The sequence below is a fragment of the Streptopelia decaocto genome (assembly GCF_964273445.1).
Source record: "Streptopelia decaocto genome assembly, chromosome: 10".
Classification (NCBI taxonomy): Eukaryota; Metazoa; Chordata; class Aves; order Columbiformes; family Columbidae; genus Streptopelia; species Streptopelia decaocto.
The window spans coordinates 2918874-2939566 of NC_138665.1; the positions used below are offsets into that span (position 1 = coordinate 2918874).

At 42.1% G+C, this 20693-nt stretch overlaps 1 protein-coding gene across 5 annotated transcripts; it reads right to left on the bottom strand.

Annotated features, from left to right (window-relative positions):
* Window positions 1–1526: 1526 nt before the first annotated feature.
* On the bottom strand, window positions 1527–19840 carry RLIM (ring finger protein, LIM domain interacting). Of its 5 annotated transcripts, XM_082061586.1 has the most exons (5): window positions 19678–19840; window positions 18547–18607; window positions 9571–9759; window positions 8673–8756; window positions 1527–7841 (listed from the first exon to the last, which is right to left on the bottom strand). In XM_082061586.1, exons 3-5 carry the CDS (start codon window positions 9737–9739, stop codon window positions 6289–6291), a joined length of 1806 nt encoding a protein of 601 aa, XP_081917712.1. In that variant the 5' UTR covers window positions 9740–9759; window positions 18547–18607; window positions 19678–19840; the 3' UTR covers window positions 1527–6288. The 5 variants fall into 5 exon arrangements, with proteins under 5 accessions (XP_081917712.1, XP_081917711.1, XP_081917710.1 ...); XM_082061585.1 differs by lacking the exon at window positions 18547–18607; XM_082061584.1 differs by lacking the exons at window positions 18547–18607; window positions 19678–19840 and adding an exon at window positions 15666–15686.
* Between the last annotated feature and the right edge of the window lie 853 nt (window positions 19841–20693).

Here is a 20693-nt window from a genome sequence, read left to right on the forward strand (position 1 = left end):
GTGTCAGAGACAATGCCCCAGTTTAAGACTAAAAAGTGGGGTTAATTTTCCCTATATAACTTTATTGTAAGGGTTTAGGGAGCCACAACAGAGCTGAGTTTAGATTTATCATATTAAAAGCCCCGAAACAGGTTCAACCACACTTAGAACAGCCAGGAAGGTCAAGCAAGCAGGAGCAGCCTGTGCTTCTGTCCCTGCCTCTCGGTACCCAAACACTCAATCCCACCACCAAGCAGTCAGCAGAGCCCTTTTGGAGGGAAGAAGCCTCTCAATACATGGTTATTCCTGCACCCCCATCGCTCCGGGATGGACGGGTTCATCAAAAACAACCTTTCTTTTAGCACAGCAGCCAAACACTCCCCTGTGAAGGTCTGGATCTGCCACAGAACATACCCCGAAGGGAGGAGTAGGACAGTGCAAAAGGTTACAGCGTTTAAGCACCAAGAGGGAGGAACAAGGTTATATAAAGTTTTGCAGGCCAGAACAAAGACCTCAAATATATTAAAGAAAACAAACACGGGGATGAAGTCAGCCACACATGTGCTCCAAGGTTGGTTTAGACTCCTTAAGCAATTTGGGGGCTGAACGACAGCTTTGAAGGAACAAATACAGGGCTGCCCAAACTGAAGGGCTTCCTACGGGGCTGGAGTCGGCAACCTGGCAAAGAGCTCCTGGTGCCAAAGTGTGGGAACCACTTCATGAATTAAGTCACCAAAATAAACGTTAACGCGCATGTTAAAGACTCAATTTCAGATTGACTTGTACACCTGCAGAGCAAGACCGGACATGGAGCTCAAGAAGCAGCTCTTATCCAAGAGCTCTGCCCACGGAGAGTGAAGCCGGAGCAGAATCCCAACTCAACGCATCCCTGAAGAATTCCATGACTTTCCTCCTCGCCGAGCAAGAGCATCACTCACAGGGCTGCCAAGCATCGACCTGCTGCCGAGACACCCAAAACATGGGGCACATCACCTTCCTACCCCAGCTTTTGTTACCATTTCAGCACACCCCTCCGGGCAGCTCGAGGAATGGAGTTGAGGTGAGGGAAGTGCCGGTAATACAGAGCTTCCCACTCAAGCAAGCATTTGCACGTACATCAGCTACTGATTTTAGGAAGAAGCTTTTAGTCACATGTGGGAGCTTCCCGTGAAAGCCACTCAATTCTGCAAAGTGTATTTCTAGAGAGACTCAGCCCTGCCAGCACTGACCACCAGGCCCTGGTACTGACAGGCACCTGGAAAATTCACAGCTACTACTTGAAAGAACCTGCAGACCTTCAGTAACCCACATTATCCACTGACAGATTTACACAAGTCTAGGACATCGATTTATTTCTTCAGTTTTACGTACTAAGGAGCAACACATTCTTCTGAGAACTCTGTACCATGCCAGCTCTTTCCTTTCTGCCCGGCCTCAAAGAAAAGGGTGTACGGAGGAAATAAACTCCTGCCACATCCACCATCATTTCTGCTCCAGTGCATTCCCTCTGTAAGAATAAACCCAAGGAGTGATGATCAAGCACAAAATGAACACTTCATGCATTTTATTGAGTCTATTTAAATTTGCATTATGACATCTTACATAGGGAACAAATGCCTCCTAAACGCTAGCTATCAATCAAATCGGTCAAACTGTCACCCAATGACCTCAGAGTACCATTTGGTATTAAGCCAGTCCAGTATAGACAGATGTAAAGCACTGTAAAAAACAAACAAAAAAAACAAAACAAAACAAACAAACAAACAAAAAACCCCAATAACTACAAAAATCGGATACATTCTCAGTTGAATTCAGGGCTTCCCAACCAACAGCCTTACTAGCAGACAGTGACATTCAGGAAGGGGTCTCAGTTAGTTTAGCTTAAGGGAACAAAACCAGAGAAAACAATCAAAACAAATTCAGTGGTATGTTTCCCCATAAGAAAAAGAAGGAAACAAAAAAAAAGGAGATACCTCATATGAAAAATAGGTTGGGAAGCCCTGGTGTAACAGATGCAAACTTCATTTTTAACACAGCACAACCTATACGTACTTTGGGTAAGTTACTGTTGATTCTGTCTCTTCACCCTCCTTCTTCCCTCCCTAGTCAAGGACAAACAAACAAAAAGCCTGGTGTATGTAAAGGTTGGAAACATTCCTTAATTTGTTATAAATTCCCCATACATGGCTCCAAGCCAACCCTGAGCCAAAGCACCTCCTGCTGGGAGCAGACGGACATTTCCACAGCGACCGGCCACCCCAGCAGCTCCGGCACTCGCTTCCGTACCCTGAACAAAGTGACACAAGCTCCTGCGGTAGGAGAGAGTTTGAGCAAACCGAGACATGGGACAGTGACACGAATGGACACGTTAATCAAAAGGATCCCAAACTAAAGAGAAGGCTGCGGCTTAAGCTGACAAGACGAAGCTTTGTATTGCAGCGTGACAGTGAGGATCACACCGGGCAATTCAGAAGGGCCCTCACGGCGCTGCTGAAAGTCAGAGCCCGACGGTCGGCCTTCACCGCGGCTCCTGTCACAGCTTCACGTGAAACCCTCGTTACTACGAGACCACTGGGAAGCTCCTCTTTGTGTAAGCACCAATTCAAGATAAACACCGAGGAAACGGTCCCTTGGACTCTGTGCATTTGCATAATGCAGACAAGTGACAGGAGATGGGAGTGACAGTCATTATGGTCTATTGTGGAAAGTCCGGTGGGAAACTGCGTTCGTTTGCGAGTTGACACAATGGACAATTATGGCTCCTTCAAAATGGGGTATATCATGTCAGTGCAGCTGCTGTGCCTGCACATCAATACTTCCTACAAAACGACTTGAAACTTTTAATGAGTAATTTCTATGCATGCAGTACCTACACTAATCAAATAATTCTTAAAACAAGTCAATTAACTGCCTTGAAGGTCTTCGCAAAAAATCCAACTTGTTCAAAGAAATAAAAAGGCGCACGTGAAAGGGAAATCTAACAAACCCCAGGAATAACTCTTCAGTCTTTTAATGGATAAAGCCTCAATTAAAAAACCATGAAGTCAGCACCCACAACTCTGTATCAGTTCATAATCTGAGTTAAACTATCAAACACACTCCTTAAATAAAAAAGGAACTGAGCTCACACACCAGATATTCACAGCAGGAGCCTGGGTGGTTTGTGGTTTGAAAACATCCAACACGATAACTGCTGAGGCAGGCAACAGGGAACCTGCTTCAAAAAGAAAAGCGAGCAACAACCTTCAATGCCCCAGAGAGCACCTGCTCCCAGCGTGGAGGCCAGAGCTGTCCTGGCCGTGGGGACATGGAGGCTCCCAGGAGGTGGCACTGTGACCCAGGCAGCTGATGGCAGGGCCCCGCTGCCTCCTCACACTCATTTCTGTACAACCAGCCTGTGACAGTGACAAACCCAGCCAGCATCTGGCTACAAGAAGTTGAGCGGCTGTATCCCTCCTGTAGCGCCAAGAAAGTGTAGGTGTGCACAAGCGCTCAATATCAAAATGATTCACGAACTGTCAGTTAGGCTAATTGTGAACCTTAGAGCGTCTTTCACTCTTTGTTAGCAACCAAAGTGTTAATATTGGCTTTTCCTAATCCCAAACTAACCGTAAAATAATAGAAACTGAATAACCAGAGGCTGACAGATGACTCAGCCATTTCAACAGGTCTTTGCTGTACCAGCAATTTCAGTTCAGCCAACTCCTCCAGACGTCAGGCAACGAACCCCCAGCACCTTCCGCACGCTCAGTGTTGGAAAAGGTGTGTATTAATAAAACATTGAGAACATTTAAGGTCTCCTGAACTCAGGTTAAATTATTTGTTCTTGGTACCATTTGGGAAACCTCCAACATTTTATTAGTTGCTCTTGTTACAGAAAGATATAATGTTAAGGCATGCCACTATTAAGCTATAACAAAACCGTAAAGTTGATTCCACCAACGTGAACAGTTACTGGAAACTCAGAACATTCAAAAGAAAGCGATGCTGAATGACACGTATCGCAGCCGTGCTTCACGTTAATTAGCGCTAGTGGGCTCCTTTCTCGCTGGTCACCAGCGTTAGTCCTCAGAGATGTCAGACTTTCAGAGTCTAACACAGTATTAAAGTAGAAAGGGTTTTTCTCCTCCTAATTCTATGCTCCAGTAAGTCAGTAAAGCTCCTGGAAACTGCAACTGCTAGCATGTATTTGCCATGCGAATGCGACTGGAAGAAACTCAGCACTGTGATTTTGTCAAGGAAATTTTGGCATAGAGATTCCAGCACCTGAAATTAAGAGCTACCTTCCAATTTGAGAGTGATGTGTGCGAGAGGGAAAAAAAATGCAAAAAACATGAGCTTATTTATTCTTCTGTCGAAAAAGAGTACACGTATTCCCTCGGCCACGACGGCGTGTCCCACCAGGAGGAAAGCGAGCTCAGCAGCCAGTCAGGCTTTCCCACTGAACCAAACACCACAAAACGCACACATAGAAAATAATGTGGAATTTGGGGACATTGTGGAGTCCTTAACTAGCTGATGAGATGTTAAAAAGGGCTCAGAGCAGAGACTAGAGCTTATGCAACCACCACTATAAAACACCCAAAATGTGTTTTAATTAGGAAAAAGAGATAGGCCGGCTTTGGTTTTGTCATCTGAGGAACAAGCCACATTTCCCACATAGCCAGCAAGAGCAGTTCATATCCCTTCATAACTACTGCCCCGGTGCTGAAATAAATATTGCTGTCCTTGTTGCACACATAAGCTAGGAAAAAAAAATAAAGAACAAACCAAAGAATTGGTCATTGAGGTTGAAGGATTTTTTCCCCTGACACTGATGAGTCAAGGTACATTCTCTGATTCTTGATTTTGATATGTCACACACATAATTTTAGAAGTAAATTCAACTCATTTTAATCTGTGCAATACAAGCATAAAGAGTTTGATGGGTTTTTTAAACACTATTCTTAGAATTTGCTACATTTCAAGTGTGCTCCCATAATCAATTGTAATTTTAAAAGTTAATCTAACACTCTACTAATCTGTTTTCCAGTAAATACTTAAGTTATTGTTCAGTGGCACTTGAGCCACAGGCTACTAACACTGGCTAGAGCAGCATGTTCACTCACCAGGGCCAGAGGTTACTCAGATAGTTAAAGTTGGTGGGGAAGAAAACAGAAACTCAAACCTGTCAATACCTGCCTGCTGAATAGTTACAGAGTTGCTGCAAAAATTGAAAGTAAAATTTGATAGAAAAATTGGGCATAAACTTCACTGAATTGGTACATACGCGTTTGTATTATTACATATTAGCAACCATACCAAGAAGTAACCAGCCATTAGTGCAGTTTCTAATTTTTATCACCTTTTTTGGTGGCATTACCGAGCCAAAACACTGCAATTATAACATTTCCTTTCTGATTTTGTTTTGTTTTTTAATGCAATTCAGATGTCTAATTCAACTGTTTTTATATTACAGTAGCTGTTCACATAAATAGTACAGATATGCACTGCTCTTGACAGGTACACAGTTACAAAAGCAGCTCTCTCGTATTTGCGCTCTGTGTGGTGGGTTTTGTATGAAAAGCGTTCTTGATTTCTAAGCATGGTACAATTTTAATTCTTAATGCGTTAGTACAACAGTGCATTGGAAAAGTACTGAGCTTCTACAAAAAAGCTTTACAATTTTAAAACAGATTTTTTTTTTTATTTCAACAAGCATAGGCAATTCTTATATTTCCACAACAAGATAAATATCCCAATTAAGCTAACAGCTCATCCTACAGCGTGCCATAGTGATGGGGAAAGGGCTAACATTAGTGTTATTTACACAGCCATGTCCAATATTAACCCAGTATGAAAATTAAAAGTATGTTCAAGTGTGCAATTAAGTTCAGATTCTTTTTCCAGATAGTTGGATTTCTTGCAAAAATTCCTCTATGACTCATGTACGTTTAGTCAGGATGACTTCTCAAAGAACTCCTCATAAGCACAACCTTGAGGACAAAACGTTTATTAGACTGCGATGGCAGGGGCTGGGTGAGGGAAGAACTTAATACTCTTCACAAAGAAAAACAAAATATTTTTAAGTGGGTAGATGTCTTTGGGACAGTGAAATTTAACACCCAAACTGACTAGAACTTGAAAACTCTAATTAAAGAAATTTTCCAATTTTAAAAGCTTGAATCCAGAGAAAAGGCTTTCATGATGGAAGATTCACTCCAAGTCATTACTATACATTGAGGTACCACTCAAAAAGTGGCCATAAAGGAAGTGACTTCTTTGCCCATCACTATCACACTAGCTGCTTGGCCAAAATTCCAACCGCATTTAGACAACACTCTCTCTGTTACCAGAAGCTAAGACTGCTCTGCGACAAATGGGACAAGTGGAATTTTCTGATAACCAGCGATCAATGCAGTGGACATGATACTCATGCGAACAAGGCAATTTACGGAGCTTGTTGCCTTCCGTGTACTCTGTGATACACACACTACAGGTTTTCAGAGCATCGCTCTCACCAAAATTCCTCATCGCTAGGTTGTCAATTTGTTCTTTGGTGAGTCCTCTTGGTTGGTCATCATCATCTTCATTTAGTAGGAAAAATTGTGCTAGGCTAAGGAATGGCAGAGAACCACTTTCTTCAAACGTGACTGATCCCCTCGTATTCCGACCTTCCCGTCTGGCACCAGATGTTGAACCACTGTCATTACCACCTTCGTACACCTCCCCTGAGCTAGCATCTGTACTTTCATTGCTTGAAGTACCACCACCTCCATTCTGGGGCTCAGAAGCATCCACGTTCTGATTTGGAGTTGGGCCACTCGGATCTGCATCACTATCGCTATACATAAAGTAACTCAGCTCTCCAAAGCCTGTCATTATCTGCCTGAGCATAGTCTGAATAGCAACTGATGTAGTCTCGCTCAAGCCTGTGTTTAAGATCCTACGGATCGGAATCCTAATAGTACTGACGTAAGTTCTCACTCCAGCCCGTTCTGAACGTGAAAATGTGCGCCTAAACCCTCCCCGTTCACTTTCGTATGTGACGGTGTTGTTGGGTGTCTGGGACCTGGACCGTGTTCTGTTGGCTATGCTGTCTCTTTGCCGATATTCTCCTGGCCGAACTCTTCTCACCTGAAGATCAAGTACTATGGTAGGAGGCCTCTGCCCAGGAGTTGCGGTCTCACTGGTGCCATTGGTTTCTGAAGAACCTGCCGCTTGAGGAACAGGTCTTGTTTCAGGGGTTGAAAACAGAACTGCATTTTCACTTGGCACCTCAGTTCCCACTGTGTGCTGCCTTAATGTCACGTGCTGCCTAGTTCTAGAGCTTCCCTCAGCTTCATTCACTGAGGAGTGGTCAAGCGTTTGAGATGACGTATTGTGATGAGACCTGCGAGGAGTCTCACTCACTGGATTAATAGGTGACCTACTTCTATCAGTCCTAGCCCGTGTTCTCCGCTGTTCTGGACTCCTGCTTCTCGCTCTCCTCTGCCCTCTAGGAGGGGAAACTTCCTCAGTTGTCAGCTCCTCCGAAGTGCTCCTGTCTGATCCAGGCTGCCTTACAGATGGTGATTCAGACCTTGGAATTTCAGAGTCACTTTGGCTGTTTTCCAAATCCTCCCCACCGGAAGGCTCTACAGATGGCTCATTCTCAGTTTCTGGATTTGTGTTCCCATTATTACGGTTGACATTTATTTCCAAACTGAATCTGAAGTCACCACTATTTGGGTTAGTCCTGCTCACTGCTCTCCAAGACTGGTTTCCTCGTTGCCCACTTCGTGTTGTATTTCCAGTCTGCCGGACTGAATTAAGCCAGTCTATTATAGAATCTCCATTTGAAACATCTTCTGCGGACTCTGCACCTGCAAAACGACAGGGAACTACCAAAATTAGAGTACTGAGCTAATTTTGGAGTGATCTCTTCCAAGAACATAATTGCTTAGTTTAACAGGTGACAATCTAGAAGTGCTTAATCCTACCAAGTGCTATTGTGGTTTCACGCGTAGCATCACCATTCTTATCTACCAGAGCTCTTTTAAGGGAGTGGGAGTGGACATTTTTCTAATATGTACAGATAGACTGCATCCATCATGTAGCAAACAAGTCATCAAAAGAACACATACTGTTTATCGTAAGTAAATGGAAAGTCACATTTCAGGTGTCATAACACATCAATAATCTGTGTTTTCCTTTGCAAACAATTAAGTGATCTATTGAGTGCTAAATAGAGAACTAAGTTTGTCCTGACCCTTCACTTGAGGAACACCTTTGTAGCAAATTTACCTCACTAAAGAATGAACCCCAGTGGTAAGCTCCAAACATCCTCCACCAATCTCTATAGAAGGGTAATAACAAAAGGAATACAGCATCTTTGAAAGGGAAGAATGGTGAATAAAAAAAAAGAGGGATTCCAAAAAGCATCCCAGAAGGGAGCAGGCAAAAAGGCACCTTAAATTAAAAAAAAAACGAACAAAAACCCCCACCACACACCACTCTAAATTTGACTTTATCTTGATGCAAGTAACAGATTTGTTATGAGTGAAATCTGTCCCAAACTGACCTCTGCAGCAGATATCAGACATAATGTTCGCTTAGTTTTGAAACAAAGCTCACCTTGCACCTGCCTAGGCTTAACTTGTTCCACTCCTGCACTCAACTTAAGGTCCGTATGGGGTGCTAAAGTTAAGAGTTTTCACAAATACTGTATATACCTCTATTCTCATCACTGTTTTGCTGTGGCGGACCTTCTTTAACTTGGTGTAGCCTTCTCAGCAACTCTTCTTCAGTAATTTCACCTTAGAAAATAAGCAAAATTTTCCAAAAATATTTCCAAATCACTTGTATGGCAAGCATTACTAAAAGCTTCTAGAGAAGGTACAAGCCACTGCTTGTCTTATTAACTAATGAAATCCTGCCATAAAGAGACTGTCAAACAGGTTGCTAAGGGGAAGTTCGGACACTTCAGCAACACCGTCCCAAGTAAGTTTTACTGAAGCTGAAAGATGCCAACAGTTTCAACCTATTCAAGACAGATATGCTTTCTGGTTCTATAACCTCTACAGCTTATCAGCAATTTTCAGCATCCTATACCAATTAAATAGCTGTCCAGAGTGAAATATTTAAGGTAACCCCTTCACAAGCATGAAAAAGGTTTAAATTAGTTGGAGTCACGTTTTAAATTAGAACTGGTTTGAATTAGGTATCAACCTATAGTCAATTTAAAGTATTAAGTCAATTGAAAACTGATATAAAAATGCCCATGCAGAAGCTTGCACCAGACTATTTATTCTAGTTACAAACCCTTAACCTCACCAGCACAAAATTTTCACAGAGATGCTTAAGGGAGGTTTACTTTTCAATCAAAAGTGTCTAAGGACCCATAACTGGAACTGGGTCAACTCTGGGTGCACATCATCCTAGTTACCTCTCTACTAGTCAGGGGACTGCTCAAATTTGAGTATGCACAAATGAGCAAGAAGCTACTTCCTACGATGGAGCACAACTGCAGCACACAAACTACATGGGGAAAACGGCTTCAGGAGTACAGAAAATGACACAAATTGCCTACAAGCAATTTGAGTAAGCTGTACATACCCAAGCATTACCTACCTGGTGTTCCTAGCAAATTGTTATCTCTCATAAGCCTGTATTCCTCTTCACTCAGGTTGTTTACAAACTGATAGAAAGCTTCTTCTCGATCTAACCGATCTAGTTGACTCTGACGTTGTGCTTCTGATTGATCAATATTTCCTTTATCGCTAGAATCTGAGCTTTCCATCTTGATGAGTGGAAGAGTACCTAAAAGGAAGAAAACAAACACTTCATCCAGCATAGTGAAACATGGCATGAAATACAGGCATGTTTGACCTGCATGACATTCTTCATTGTTACCCTTAAATTTGGCGAGGGGTAATAAGTTTGCTGATGAAGCTTCAGTTAAGATAAGCTGCATAACCACAGGGATCACAAATGAAATCATTCTCAAAGCATGAACCTCTAAGAAGTGCAAACAGAATCTATACCTATTATCAAATACTCAACAAAGCGGCAAGTACGAACACGTGGAATACTATCAGTCATAACTCTTCATCCATCTTTACATTGTTGATGTGTCCATGACTACCTGCTTTTTAGCGTAAAACATTCCTAATACTTGCACACAGCATGCCTTGCAGTGCCACACAACAGCATGGAACAAGGCAGAAAAGCAAACCAGCCTGGATCATGCTCTCTAACTCTAAACAAGCAAGGGATTAAGTGTCCATCACTTCTTCCTGCCCTGTGCTATAGTGAGGAAAGCAGGAATCAACTTAATTTACTGCCTGCTATGAGAAACACCCTCTTCAAAATCCCAGTGAATTTTAACAGAATGAAACGTTACAAAGAATTCAAACATATAAAACAGAAGATGCCACGGATACCGTGCGTGAGGAAAGAAAAAAACAAAATGAAAACCATACTATTAGTTTCCTAAAGAAAAAAAAAAAAAAAGGAGGTTTGTAAAATCAAATTTGTAGTTTTATGTCAAGAGAAGAATTTGCTTGCAAACTTCAGCATTTACTGAATTACTGATGGTGAGGACTGGAATTTCCAGGACAAAACTCCACAATGTATACCAGGTATAACTTCTGCTATAAAATGCAGTCTGGTATCTTGTGTATTTTTTAGTATAATCTTCTCATATTGTTTTTCATTTGCATGACTTCCCTGACGATGTCTCTCTCTCAAAAAACCAAATTATCCATGAATGCCATGTCTATATAAATATTATAACAAAATACATGCAAATGCGGGAGACGTTCTGGAACTAGTTGTGTCATGCAAATATATCAAATGAAGTTAAAATAATAACTAGTTTCCTTAATCACTATGCCTTGCTATTCACAACATCAAGAATTTTCCTGTACAACTGGTAGAATTTACTCAGAGAGGTGATTAGCAAGCTAATCCTCTGCATGCTAAAAAGCTCTGCAATAATATTCCCCATCAGAAAACATTCCTTTCATTTAAACCATACTTCATGTGACATGAAAATACTGGAAGAATAAAGCTTTTCTGCTTCTCACTGGAAAGTTTCCAACACTTAGACATCTGTCTAGTGCAAAACGCATCTTTTTTTGGTTTGTCAGCACAGCTGTCAAGTCAAGACTGCCCACAGTTTACATTAGTGCGGCCCCACAGAAAAACAGCATTGCGTGATCTCTGGAGGTAGTTTAGTTCAGCTGCTATTGTGAAAATTAAAGTGCACTGACAACCTCAGTGTGTAACAGCAGAAAATTCCACAGGATAGGACATCCCATATTGCAGACTTGCAGATGAAAAAATAGCTACTCCAGCCCTCTTTGTTTTGAATTGTGACACAGCAGAACTTGTTTTTAAGTTAGTCACATTAAGACACAAATTACTTGTTGCCACTCAGTAATACAGTATGCAAGGCTACTGGTATTATTTGGCTCTGTGAATTTCTGCCATTTTACCAGAGAAATTAGGCTTATCTTCCACCTTTTCCATCAGTAAGCAGCAGCCATTGCCAGGGTTACTACCATTTCTAATGGAAGCCTATCAGCTTTCTCTGCATTGCTAAATCTCTGGAGCAATCTAAAGACTGCACGGCCTGTCTGAAGACTTGCATGTGACATGTTGTCAAATACAGCGATAAACAAACCCATTCAAAGTAAGAGTTGTGCAATGGTTTCAGCAGATACGTTCAGCTCAGACCGGGCTCAGTTATGAAATCTGTATGTCCTTTAAACCTCAGACATATTTCTAATGAGAACATAGCGTTGTTTGAAACTCAAACAACTTTTAACAAGCTTTCTGTAGCAGAATGACGACTCCAAGTAACTTCACTTAAAGATATATTTCTGGTATCTTCTCTAGAATATAAAGACAGCTGCCTATAAGAGAAACATCTGAACAAAGCCTCAAGCAGAACAAGAGACTTGCACCCAAAACAAAACCTTGAAAGATACATTAGTTCTCTGGGGATACACAGCAAAACTCCAACCAACACTCCATTTTTTAGGACAACAATGAAACAAACTTGACAGTAAGATTAAGAAAATAAAGGATTGGAATAAGATGTTAAGGGACAGGTGCAGCATAAGGTTTTGTAAAATATTTTCCCCCAAACACCTGCCACCTTGGTATTTACTGACTTTAAAACACATAGAATGTCTTCATAATGGTAATATTAACATTTGACTAATTCTACAACAGCTTTTAAAAAAGAAAACTGCACTATGCATACAGAGCATGACATTTGTTTACTGCTTATGCTTTGAAATTTTCCTTTTAACTGCAAATGCCAGTGTTTGCAGGCACCTTAGCTATACAATACCTATTTGATTCAAAGACATTTGCCCATTCAATTTCAGAAGATGAAGGAGCATCATTCTTGGTCAGGGAAAGAGGGAGCATCAAAACAAGTGAAGTGGAGAAAAAAAAAAAAAATAAAAATAAATAACCCCTTCTTTGCCAATAGACTGATATACACTTGGAGAGGTGATCCTTTAGGAAATACTCAGAATAAGTAAAAGTCAGTTTTATTTCCAGGTTTGCTCCTCTTTTCTCTTCCATCATTTCATATCTTCCCTCCCAAACCATAAAGTCAGTTACTGGTCAAGAATGAAGGGGTGTTAGTGCTAAGAAGAAAGCCTCAGAGGTGGGATCTTGCATTAAGATTTTAGCTGACATTAGGACTATTTCTACCAGTGACAAACTCGCTGTATTTTCCTATCGCAAGCTACTGTAACAGATTACACTAGCCTGTTGTACCCCATTTTCAGGCTGTGTAGCTTCAGTGTCCTAGAAATGCTATATATCTATATGGGATGTTTACACTGATGGAAATACAGATGGCAAAGAAATGCATAAGCGCACATCGACACATTCTCCCTGCCTCATGGTTGACAGAAAGTGGGACGATACTCTTCAAACTAGAGCTCTGATATCATAACCAGTACATGGAAAACAGCATTGCTACTCCAAGGCTCCTGTTACTTTTGTCTCTTCACTGTCCACTCAGCTCATTGTCCACATTGTCCATTTTAAGCTTCACCTCCCACACCACTGCAGAGCGCTACACATTACCAGGCTGAACTTACTAGAATATTTAGACTACAACTGCCTCAGCACAACTCCATAGGTCCCACCTGGCTGTACAACAGGATTCCCATGGTAGCTACTACGTCACCTCACTCCTATTTCAGCACGGTAGAATGTTGTAGAAATAATTTGCAAACCTGTTCCTCATGCAGGATCCTGCTATGAGCTCATACACTGCAGGAAATTAAGACTGGTTTAAGGAAGCTGACTACAGTAACACAGGGACACCTAATGAGAGAAAACCAAGAGGTCTACTATTCAGTTACAACAATGTAACCCATATTTGATTATCTAATAAACAGGTATGCTTCAACTCCGTTAAAAGATTCAGAATTTCCTTCTTTAGTGTCCTCCCTTGCCAGCACTGAGTTGACAAAGGGTGGGGAAGGTCACATCTATGAACAGGAAGTTCAAATATCTTGATTAACACCAACTTCAGCTGAGATATCCAACAATTAAAATATCTCTATGGGAAAATAAGGCAGGGGGAATCACCTGAAGGTTGCACAAAACAACAGAATAAGAGATAGAATAAACCACTTTCTCCTAAAAAAAGAAAAAAAAATATTCTTCAGCAGCTGAATATCCAGACACGATAACTACAGTGAATTCTTAATTGGTGTTCCCATCCTTCCACAAGTCAGCGAAATATCTTCCCTGCAGTTATGCTTCAACAAGCTCAGAGATTTCAGAGCACAAGTGATGAGCTGTCTCTCCACTGCTGCTAGAGACTGCAGGAGCAAAAACTGTAAGCTCACAAAAAGTATTGTTTGTTACATTATTTTATTCAAGAGGAAGTAATATTATGCTTCTTTGGATAGGAACAATTTAAGAGTACTAGGTATTCCCTCAATAACGCAAAGTTATCGTTCTTGCGGTGAAAGATACATTTTACATTTTCCCTTTTGCCAAGTCGTGTGCAAACAAAATCTGATCAGTCAGGAATGTACTACTGCTTAAAAACAACCTAGTGGGACAGCAGCTAGCAGTGATAAAACACTTGCATTGTCCATTTACCTTCAGCAATAACACTGTGTATCTCCATACTGCTTAGCACTTACAGACTACAAGAATTATTCCCAGAAAAAGTACTAATGGACCATAAGGCGCAGTGATAAATCACCAGCTCTTCCTCCTTCACAAATGTGTAGTATCTCCTGACATTAGTTATCTGTATTGAACACCAAGAGACACCTTAGCCTGAATTCCTGATTTTTTTAAATTAAAAAATACATAAAACATTAGAACTCTCATTAAACTAAGTAAAACATAGATCTGACAAATTCAGAAATCATTCATTTGCAGGGTTAAAATAAAATAAATACCTTAAAGTTATAATAATAATAACGGGGCACGTCTCAAATTTTCACAGGAGAAAGGCACTGAATTAGTTAAACTGCAGAAACAACAGATGCTCATGAGCTAGCTGTGCAGTAAAAATTTCCTCAAAAATACCCCCCACCCAGGTGTTACTGGTATTTCAACATTATATGAGAATGTAGTGCCCTGTATGTTAGGAACATTTCCTGAATTAACTCACGTCCCAGCAACATAATTAATACCTCTGTACAAACAAAAAAGGTGATGGCAACATGAATAAGTGTTCCATAGATGTGCTCAGCAGAAGGCTAATTTCTCATTTATGATTCATAACCTCATCTTAATTAGGTACTTTGACTGGTAGAGCACCTAGCTTACTTCCAGTCTGCAAAAATTATCAAAGCCTTCAACTACAAGAAGTGACTCAGTAGTGGAAGCCAGAAATACTTATTTTCTGGTTTGGGTCGTTACAGATTAACTATTTTTTCCTCCCCTACTCTCACTGATCATACCTCAAAGACATTTTAGCCCTACAGCAGCAGTACAACACAGCTGTCTGTTCAAAGCGCTTTCCACGAACTCTGACTTGAGCAGCCCCAACACACCACCCCGTTTGGCAGGACCAGTCCCAGCCGCGGTCTCTCCCATTCCATTTCTCAAATGACACAGGAACAGCAGCCAGAACAGGCAGTTCTGTTACTCCGGGTTCTTTAGGCACAAACAGAACCAGCTTCATATGCGGTATTCATCTGACCCATCCCACCTCCCAACCACCAGATTTTCCTAGAAGAATTAAAAGCTGAAAAATAGTTTCCATGCCAGTCAGTATCCATCTTCTCAACACTCAAAATTAGCAGAAAGACATAACAGAAGCTACATTTTCTTCTTAAATATTTCATCATTCAAGTCTGCAAGCTCAAAAGCAGAAGCGAGAACTGTCAGTGAATCCTGTCATTAAAGGAAAAAGACCATAAAACAGTGAAATGCCACAGGTCTCTGCATTATACATGGAGCTTCATTATGTCAAGTTTGGTATTTTTTTCCTTTTTATCCAGGTGCACACGTTTCCTTTTGTGATCACCCCGAAGGCTTTGATAGCAATGGTACAAATCACTCATCTACATCTTAGAGATGGTAACAAGTAACAAACTTTACTAGTTTTCAAAGTTGTTTCATGAATTTTGGATATACTCTTTTTTTATCTGCTATCCTTGTTTTCTATTGACACCCTGAGAAACAACCAATCTACGCTCTTAAGAGATTTCTACTAAACTTACCAGAAATTTTAAGCATCCAAGAACTCTGTATGTCCTCTTTGCCTCAAAAAATACCATGGAAAACATATGACTTTTGGAAAGCTGAAAGAAAATTTTGGCTTCTATGAAGCGTTACGTGTAAACTACTATAAAACTTATATGCCAGCTTAACAAGGAGTGTTAAGCATCAATTCTGCTATTTCACTATCCCAGCACATTTCAAAGCAAAGCCTGTAAAACAAGATGTCATTCTGAACACACATTTTAAACAATAGAAAGCAGATTAATACTTTTGCAGAACAGCTGCAGAAAATTCAACGGAATTAAAAAAAAAAAGAAAGAGGAAAACATTCTAACAGAACCAACTGGTGAGATGGAGAAATATCATTAGATGTACTATCGACTCCTGTGAAGTCAGAGAGAAGTGAAGGGTACAGAATCCCTGCAATTTCCAAAAGCCCTACAGTATCTAAGGCAAAGTAACCATCTTACAGTATAAATTCCCAACTCAAAGAGATCTAATTAAAAAAAGAAGCAAAACTAATTAGTTTTCCAATGTTATCTTCCATATGAAAGAGCAGAGCTTAGCAAGTCCAGAATACTGAGAGCATGTGGAATGAAGACAGAGCTCTGAAAATAAAATGCAGTAAGAACTGCCAAAACCCAAGGCTCCACATTTTATCATCTGCACTTACTAAAACAACGGTTTTTACATACAAGTTGAGAAGAAACGTAAGACAGTACTGCCTTTTGCCCTCAAATTCAGATATCCCAGAAAAGAAAGCTTAGTATATACAAGGTGCAACAGATTTCCAGCATTAGAGTCCCATGGAATTATGCTTTTTTCCCCTAAGCACTGAGGTTGCTGGTGGGTCAGCAAGCACAAAGTGCACTCTGAAGCTCAAAGGAAGAAGTAAAGCTGCACGCAAGTAATCAGTGTTGACACTGAAAAGACAGCAGTATAAACAGGATTGATATTCAAGAAGTTGTACCCGCAAAACTAGAGGATGACCATGAAGAAACACAACTTTTGGCTAGTGAAAGCACTAAGCCAATCATAACTCAATGAATTTCAATGAAGAAAGAAAAAAATCTTTAAATTTACTACCAAATCTCACTGTCTACGCTAAACTGCTGCTAATACAGCAACTACTGAAAGTAAAAGGCCAACGCAACAGTAACAATCATTACAACCACAACCCACGCAGGAATTCTGCTACATGGATTTTTGTCGTTTATGTCTAGTGCCTAACAAATATAGAAGTGGAGAATAGAATCAAGTAACATTTATCTAAACATAAACAGATATCTGTAAGACTAGAATTCCATTTCTGATTATATACCAAGGCAGGCAAGCTCAAGCATTTTAACAAGACTATGTGCACATACATCTTGCATATTGAATTAAGAGTGCTCTAAGCAAAATGCTTTCAAGTTGCTGAATTAAGAGAAAATGTGTGCTGGCTTCTCCTATATATTCAATTATCATTAGATGGTTTTATGAGACAGTGCAGCTCTGCAGACCACCTTGAGTAAGAAGCTGAGCTTGAATACAGCACATCAGCAAAATTTACTAATGAGTACCTCATTAATATAAACCTGAACAGTTGGAAGGAGACACAGGCTTGTGTGTTTCTATGGTCTTTAGTGCAGCCAGGAACCTGTGCAAAAGCGAAACGGAGTCTCTGTGATGCTGCTGGACATGCCTGCTCACCACGTCAAGGCCCTGGCTCGGAGTTATTACACTCCTATGCTGTTTAGAAGTACTGGTTTTGAGATAAATGAGATCACCATAAAAATACTTCATGTTTGGTTCATGTTTGGTTTTATCCCTTCAAAATTAATTTTTCTAAGCTCAAAAGCTGATGAGTTTTCATCAAGACTGAGATTAAGTCACAAAAACTTGGATAAATACCCAATAATCTTGTTTGAATTCAAGCGTTTTAATATATGGAAACTGAGTTCTCTACAAAAAAAAAAAAAAAAAAACAAACAAAAAAAACAACCAAAAGCCAGAACAGTCTAGTAATGTGTTTAGCTACATTAAATTGAACTTAAATGCAATCTTTAGACTCAAGTACATGAAATCATAACATTATGTTATGGCTATAAAAAAAACAACCAACCAATCAAACAACACGTACAACACCTCCACTGCAACTAGAAACATTCTACTAAGATCAAGGAATTTATTTTGATACATTCTTATAGGGAAGAAGAATAAAGGAACAAGCTAGGCAGATATATCGATATAGAGACATTTTAAAAACATTTCCACTTAAGGATCACATTATCCATTCCCCTAAAAATACCAGTAATAATACTAATATAAAAAGACACGGAGCAGAGACCAGTCACTTGCAGTGCTGTTTTCCAGTGTACTCTGGCACATCTAGTAATTCAGTAATACGGAAAATAAACATGATACAGATGACAACCACTACTTGTTTGAAAAATGCTGGTGCGGTTATTTCAGTGACAAACAGAGTTACATAGTCAGAACTGCTGGTGAGTTGTTATGCTTTAGTGGTCTAACATAACAAGAAGCCCTTAATTTTATAATGTGTGGTGTGTTTTCCCTTCTCGGGAACAGGCAAGACAAAATTCCAAGCTATAATTCTTTTAATTCCAAAAGGGTAGACCTGGAGAGGGAATACAGTAGTTTAACTGCTACTTGACCACTACAACAAAACTAAGCATCTGACTCTCAATTAGCATAATTAACTGCTCAAGAAGCGGCCAAGTGTTTCTTTTTTAAAAAGACTTGACAAGTCACTGCAATTAAAATTCAGGGACAAATTGGTGTCAGAGCTTCTTTAGCATTTTGACAACGATTTTCAACTTGAAATTAACCCATACTGCCAAAATGGACAGGGAAAACAAATTATATGTGTGCCAGTACCGTTGGGTAAAACCAAGTCCGAATTCTTGTTTACAAGCTTCTCTGTATAGACTCCACCTTCCTGAAAAATGGTGAAACAAACAAAACTATTATAAATAAAAAATAAAATCTGAATATTTTGCTGTGAAACCTTTTAGAAGGCTCCTTCTACTACACACTAAAATTAAGACACAGAACAAACCTTAATAACTACATTATATATATATATACACACTACTATATACAACCTGATATTGCTCATCTTTTAAAGCAGATCACTGAACATAAAATAATAAATACATCTAGCTGGACGTGACAATGGTTTTGAAACACAGTAAACAGAAACCTTAAATGCCCAACAAACAGTATGAAAAAGGGAAGGAAGAATTTGCACAGGAAACTAAGGTGACAGAGCAACGATGACGTGATTAACTAGAGAAAAACTAACAGGATAGGAATGGCAACCATCACCGGTTTTAACAGGTCACAAGCTGATCAAGACCCTTGCAACAGACACAGCAAGATGTAAAGAGTTCCTCTTGCCTATCTGCCACAACTGGGCTTCTTGTCGCAACAGCCTCAAAACACAGTCCTAAGAGCTGCGACTACTTAAGCAGGCGCTAAACTGTATGGCGAGGCTCAAGATAAGGGCTACAATTCCCCACGCTCCACTACTCCAAAAAGGGGCTGGTTTCAACCCCTTCTCTAGCCCAAGCGGACACCTGAAGGGTGAGGGGCCCGAGGGGGAAGCACAAACCCTTCTCCAGCTCCCAATGGAGGAACAGGTTCGCCCCGCTCCGGCGGGAGAAAGGGGAAAAGGCCCCAGGCTGACAGAGCCCGGCCCATCCGGGGGCCGAGGATCCCGCAGTGCCCCGGGCACACCCGCCCGCCATCACCGCCCGCAGCTCCATCACGGCACCCGCTCCGCCTCTGCCGCGGGGCGGCTGCGGCCTCCCGGCCTCCGCGGAGCCAGGAGCCGCCCTGCCCTCCCCGGGACCCCGCACTCCGCACGGCGGAGGCCCAGAGCAGGGGCAGAGCGACCTCCGGCCGCCCCCGGTTTCGGGCGGGGGCCGCAGCCGCCGCCTCCCCTGGGCCCGGGCCTCTCCCTTCTCCGGGCCATTTTGAGAGTCCGCCTCCGGCCTCGATACTCACCGCCCGCCGCCTGCCGCCGCCTCCCCAGCTCTCGCTCCGCTGCTCTCCTCGCTCCTCAGGGGACTCGGTCCCGGCTCGCCCCGCTCCGTCCGTCCCCAAACAGCCGCAGCGTCGCCCTCCCTCCCCTCTCAGGCGGCCATTTTCTGCTCCATTGTTACCAAGGAACGGGGGCCCGGAAGCGGCCGCCGACAAGCGGAAGTGTAGGCGCACACGCCTCTGCGCAGGCGCCGCCACCCCCTGCGGGGTAGGCGGGGAGGGGGGGGAGCGCGGCCCAACGAGATGAGTGTGGAGGACCCGGCGGGTAGAGCGGCCCCGGCGCGAGGGGGCGCCGCCATTTTGAAGCGGGGCAAAGGCCGAGGGCCGCGGGCGGGTGTCATGGAGACGGGGCGGCCCCCGGGGCCTTCCCGGCCGCTCCTCTGCCTCCTGCGGCCCCGCGGGGGTGCCGAGGGTCCCGGGGCTCAGCAGGGCCTGTCCGCGGTGCTCCCCAGTGGAGCCCGGCCTGTCAGTGCGGGGGCCATTTCGTGTCACCTCAGAGTGTGCCGGGCGGAGGTGCCCGCGCTTGGGGTGACAATGGCCAGCGTTCCCAAAGGCTGAGCAAGAAACTGCCAGCGAGGAGCCGTGTCTGACGTTCGCTCTCCTCCCCTTTGAACTGTGGCTGCATTTCGCCTCATGCTGGGTTTTTGCTGCTGCCTAACCCAGTGTCGTGTATTAAAGACAACTCGCACATTGTATAAAACATAAGATGCACCTCTTTTCCAATATGAGCCTTAATTTATTGAACAGTGTTGTCTGAGTCCTGTTCCCGGGTTAAACCTCAGGGAAGCCGTACCAGGCTGAGGATCAGCGTAGAGGGGTTTCCTTCAGGGTTTGGAAAGATCCCACTAAAGAGTCTCCCTTGAAAAAGACTTTAAGTCATCTTCATTTTCAAGCAAGATCCCGTATTTAGAGAAAAAACATATTTCTGAGGATTTACGCGGTTTCAGGAATTCCACAAGACACCTTTGCTTCTCCTTTTG

Coding starts and splice junctions, on each gene's coding strand:
- RLIM (XM_082061584.1), bottom strand. Junction 8,757..9,570: donor CAATTTGCTAGGAACACCAG/GTAGGTAATGCT, acceptor TTATTTTCTAAG/GTGAAATTACTGAAGAAGAG. Junction 7,842..8,672: donor AAACAGTGATGAGAATAGAG/GTATATACAGTA, acceptor TAATTTTGGTAG/TTCCCTGTCGTTTTGCAGGT.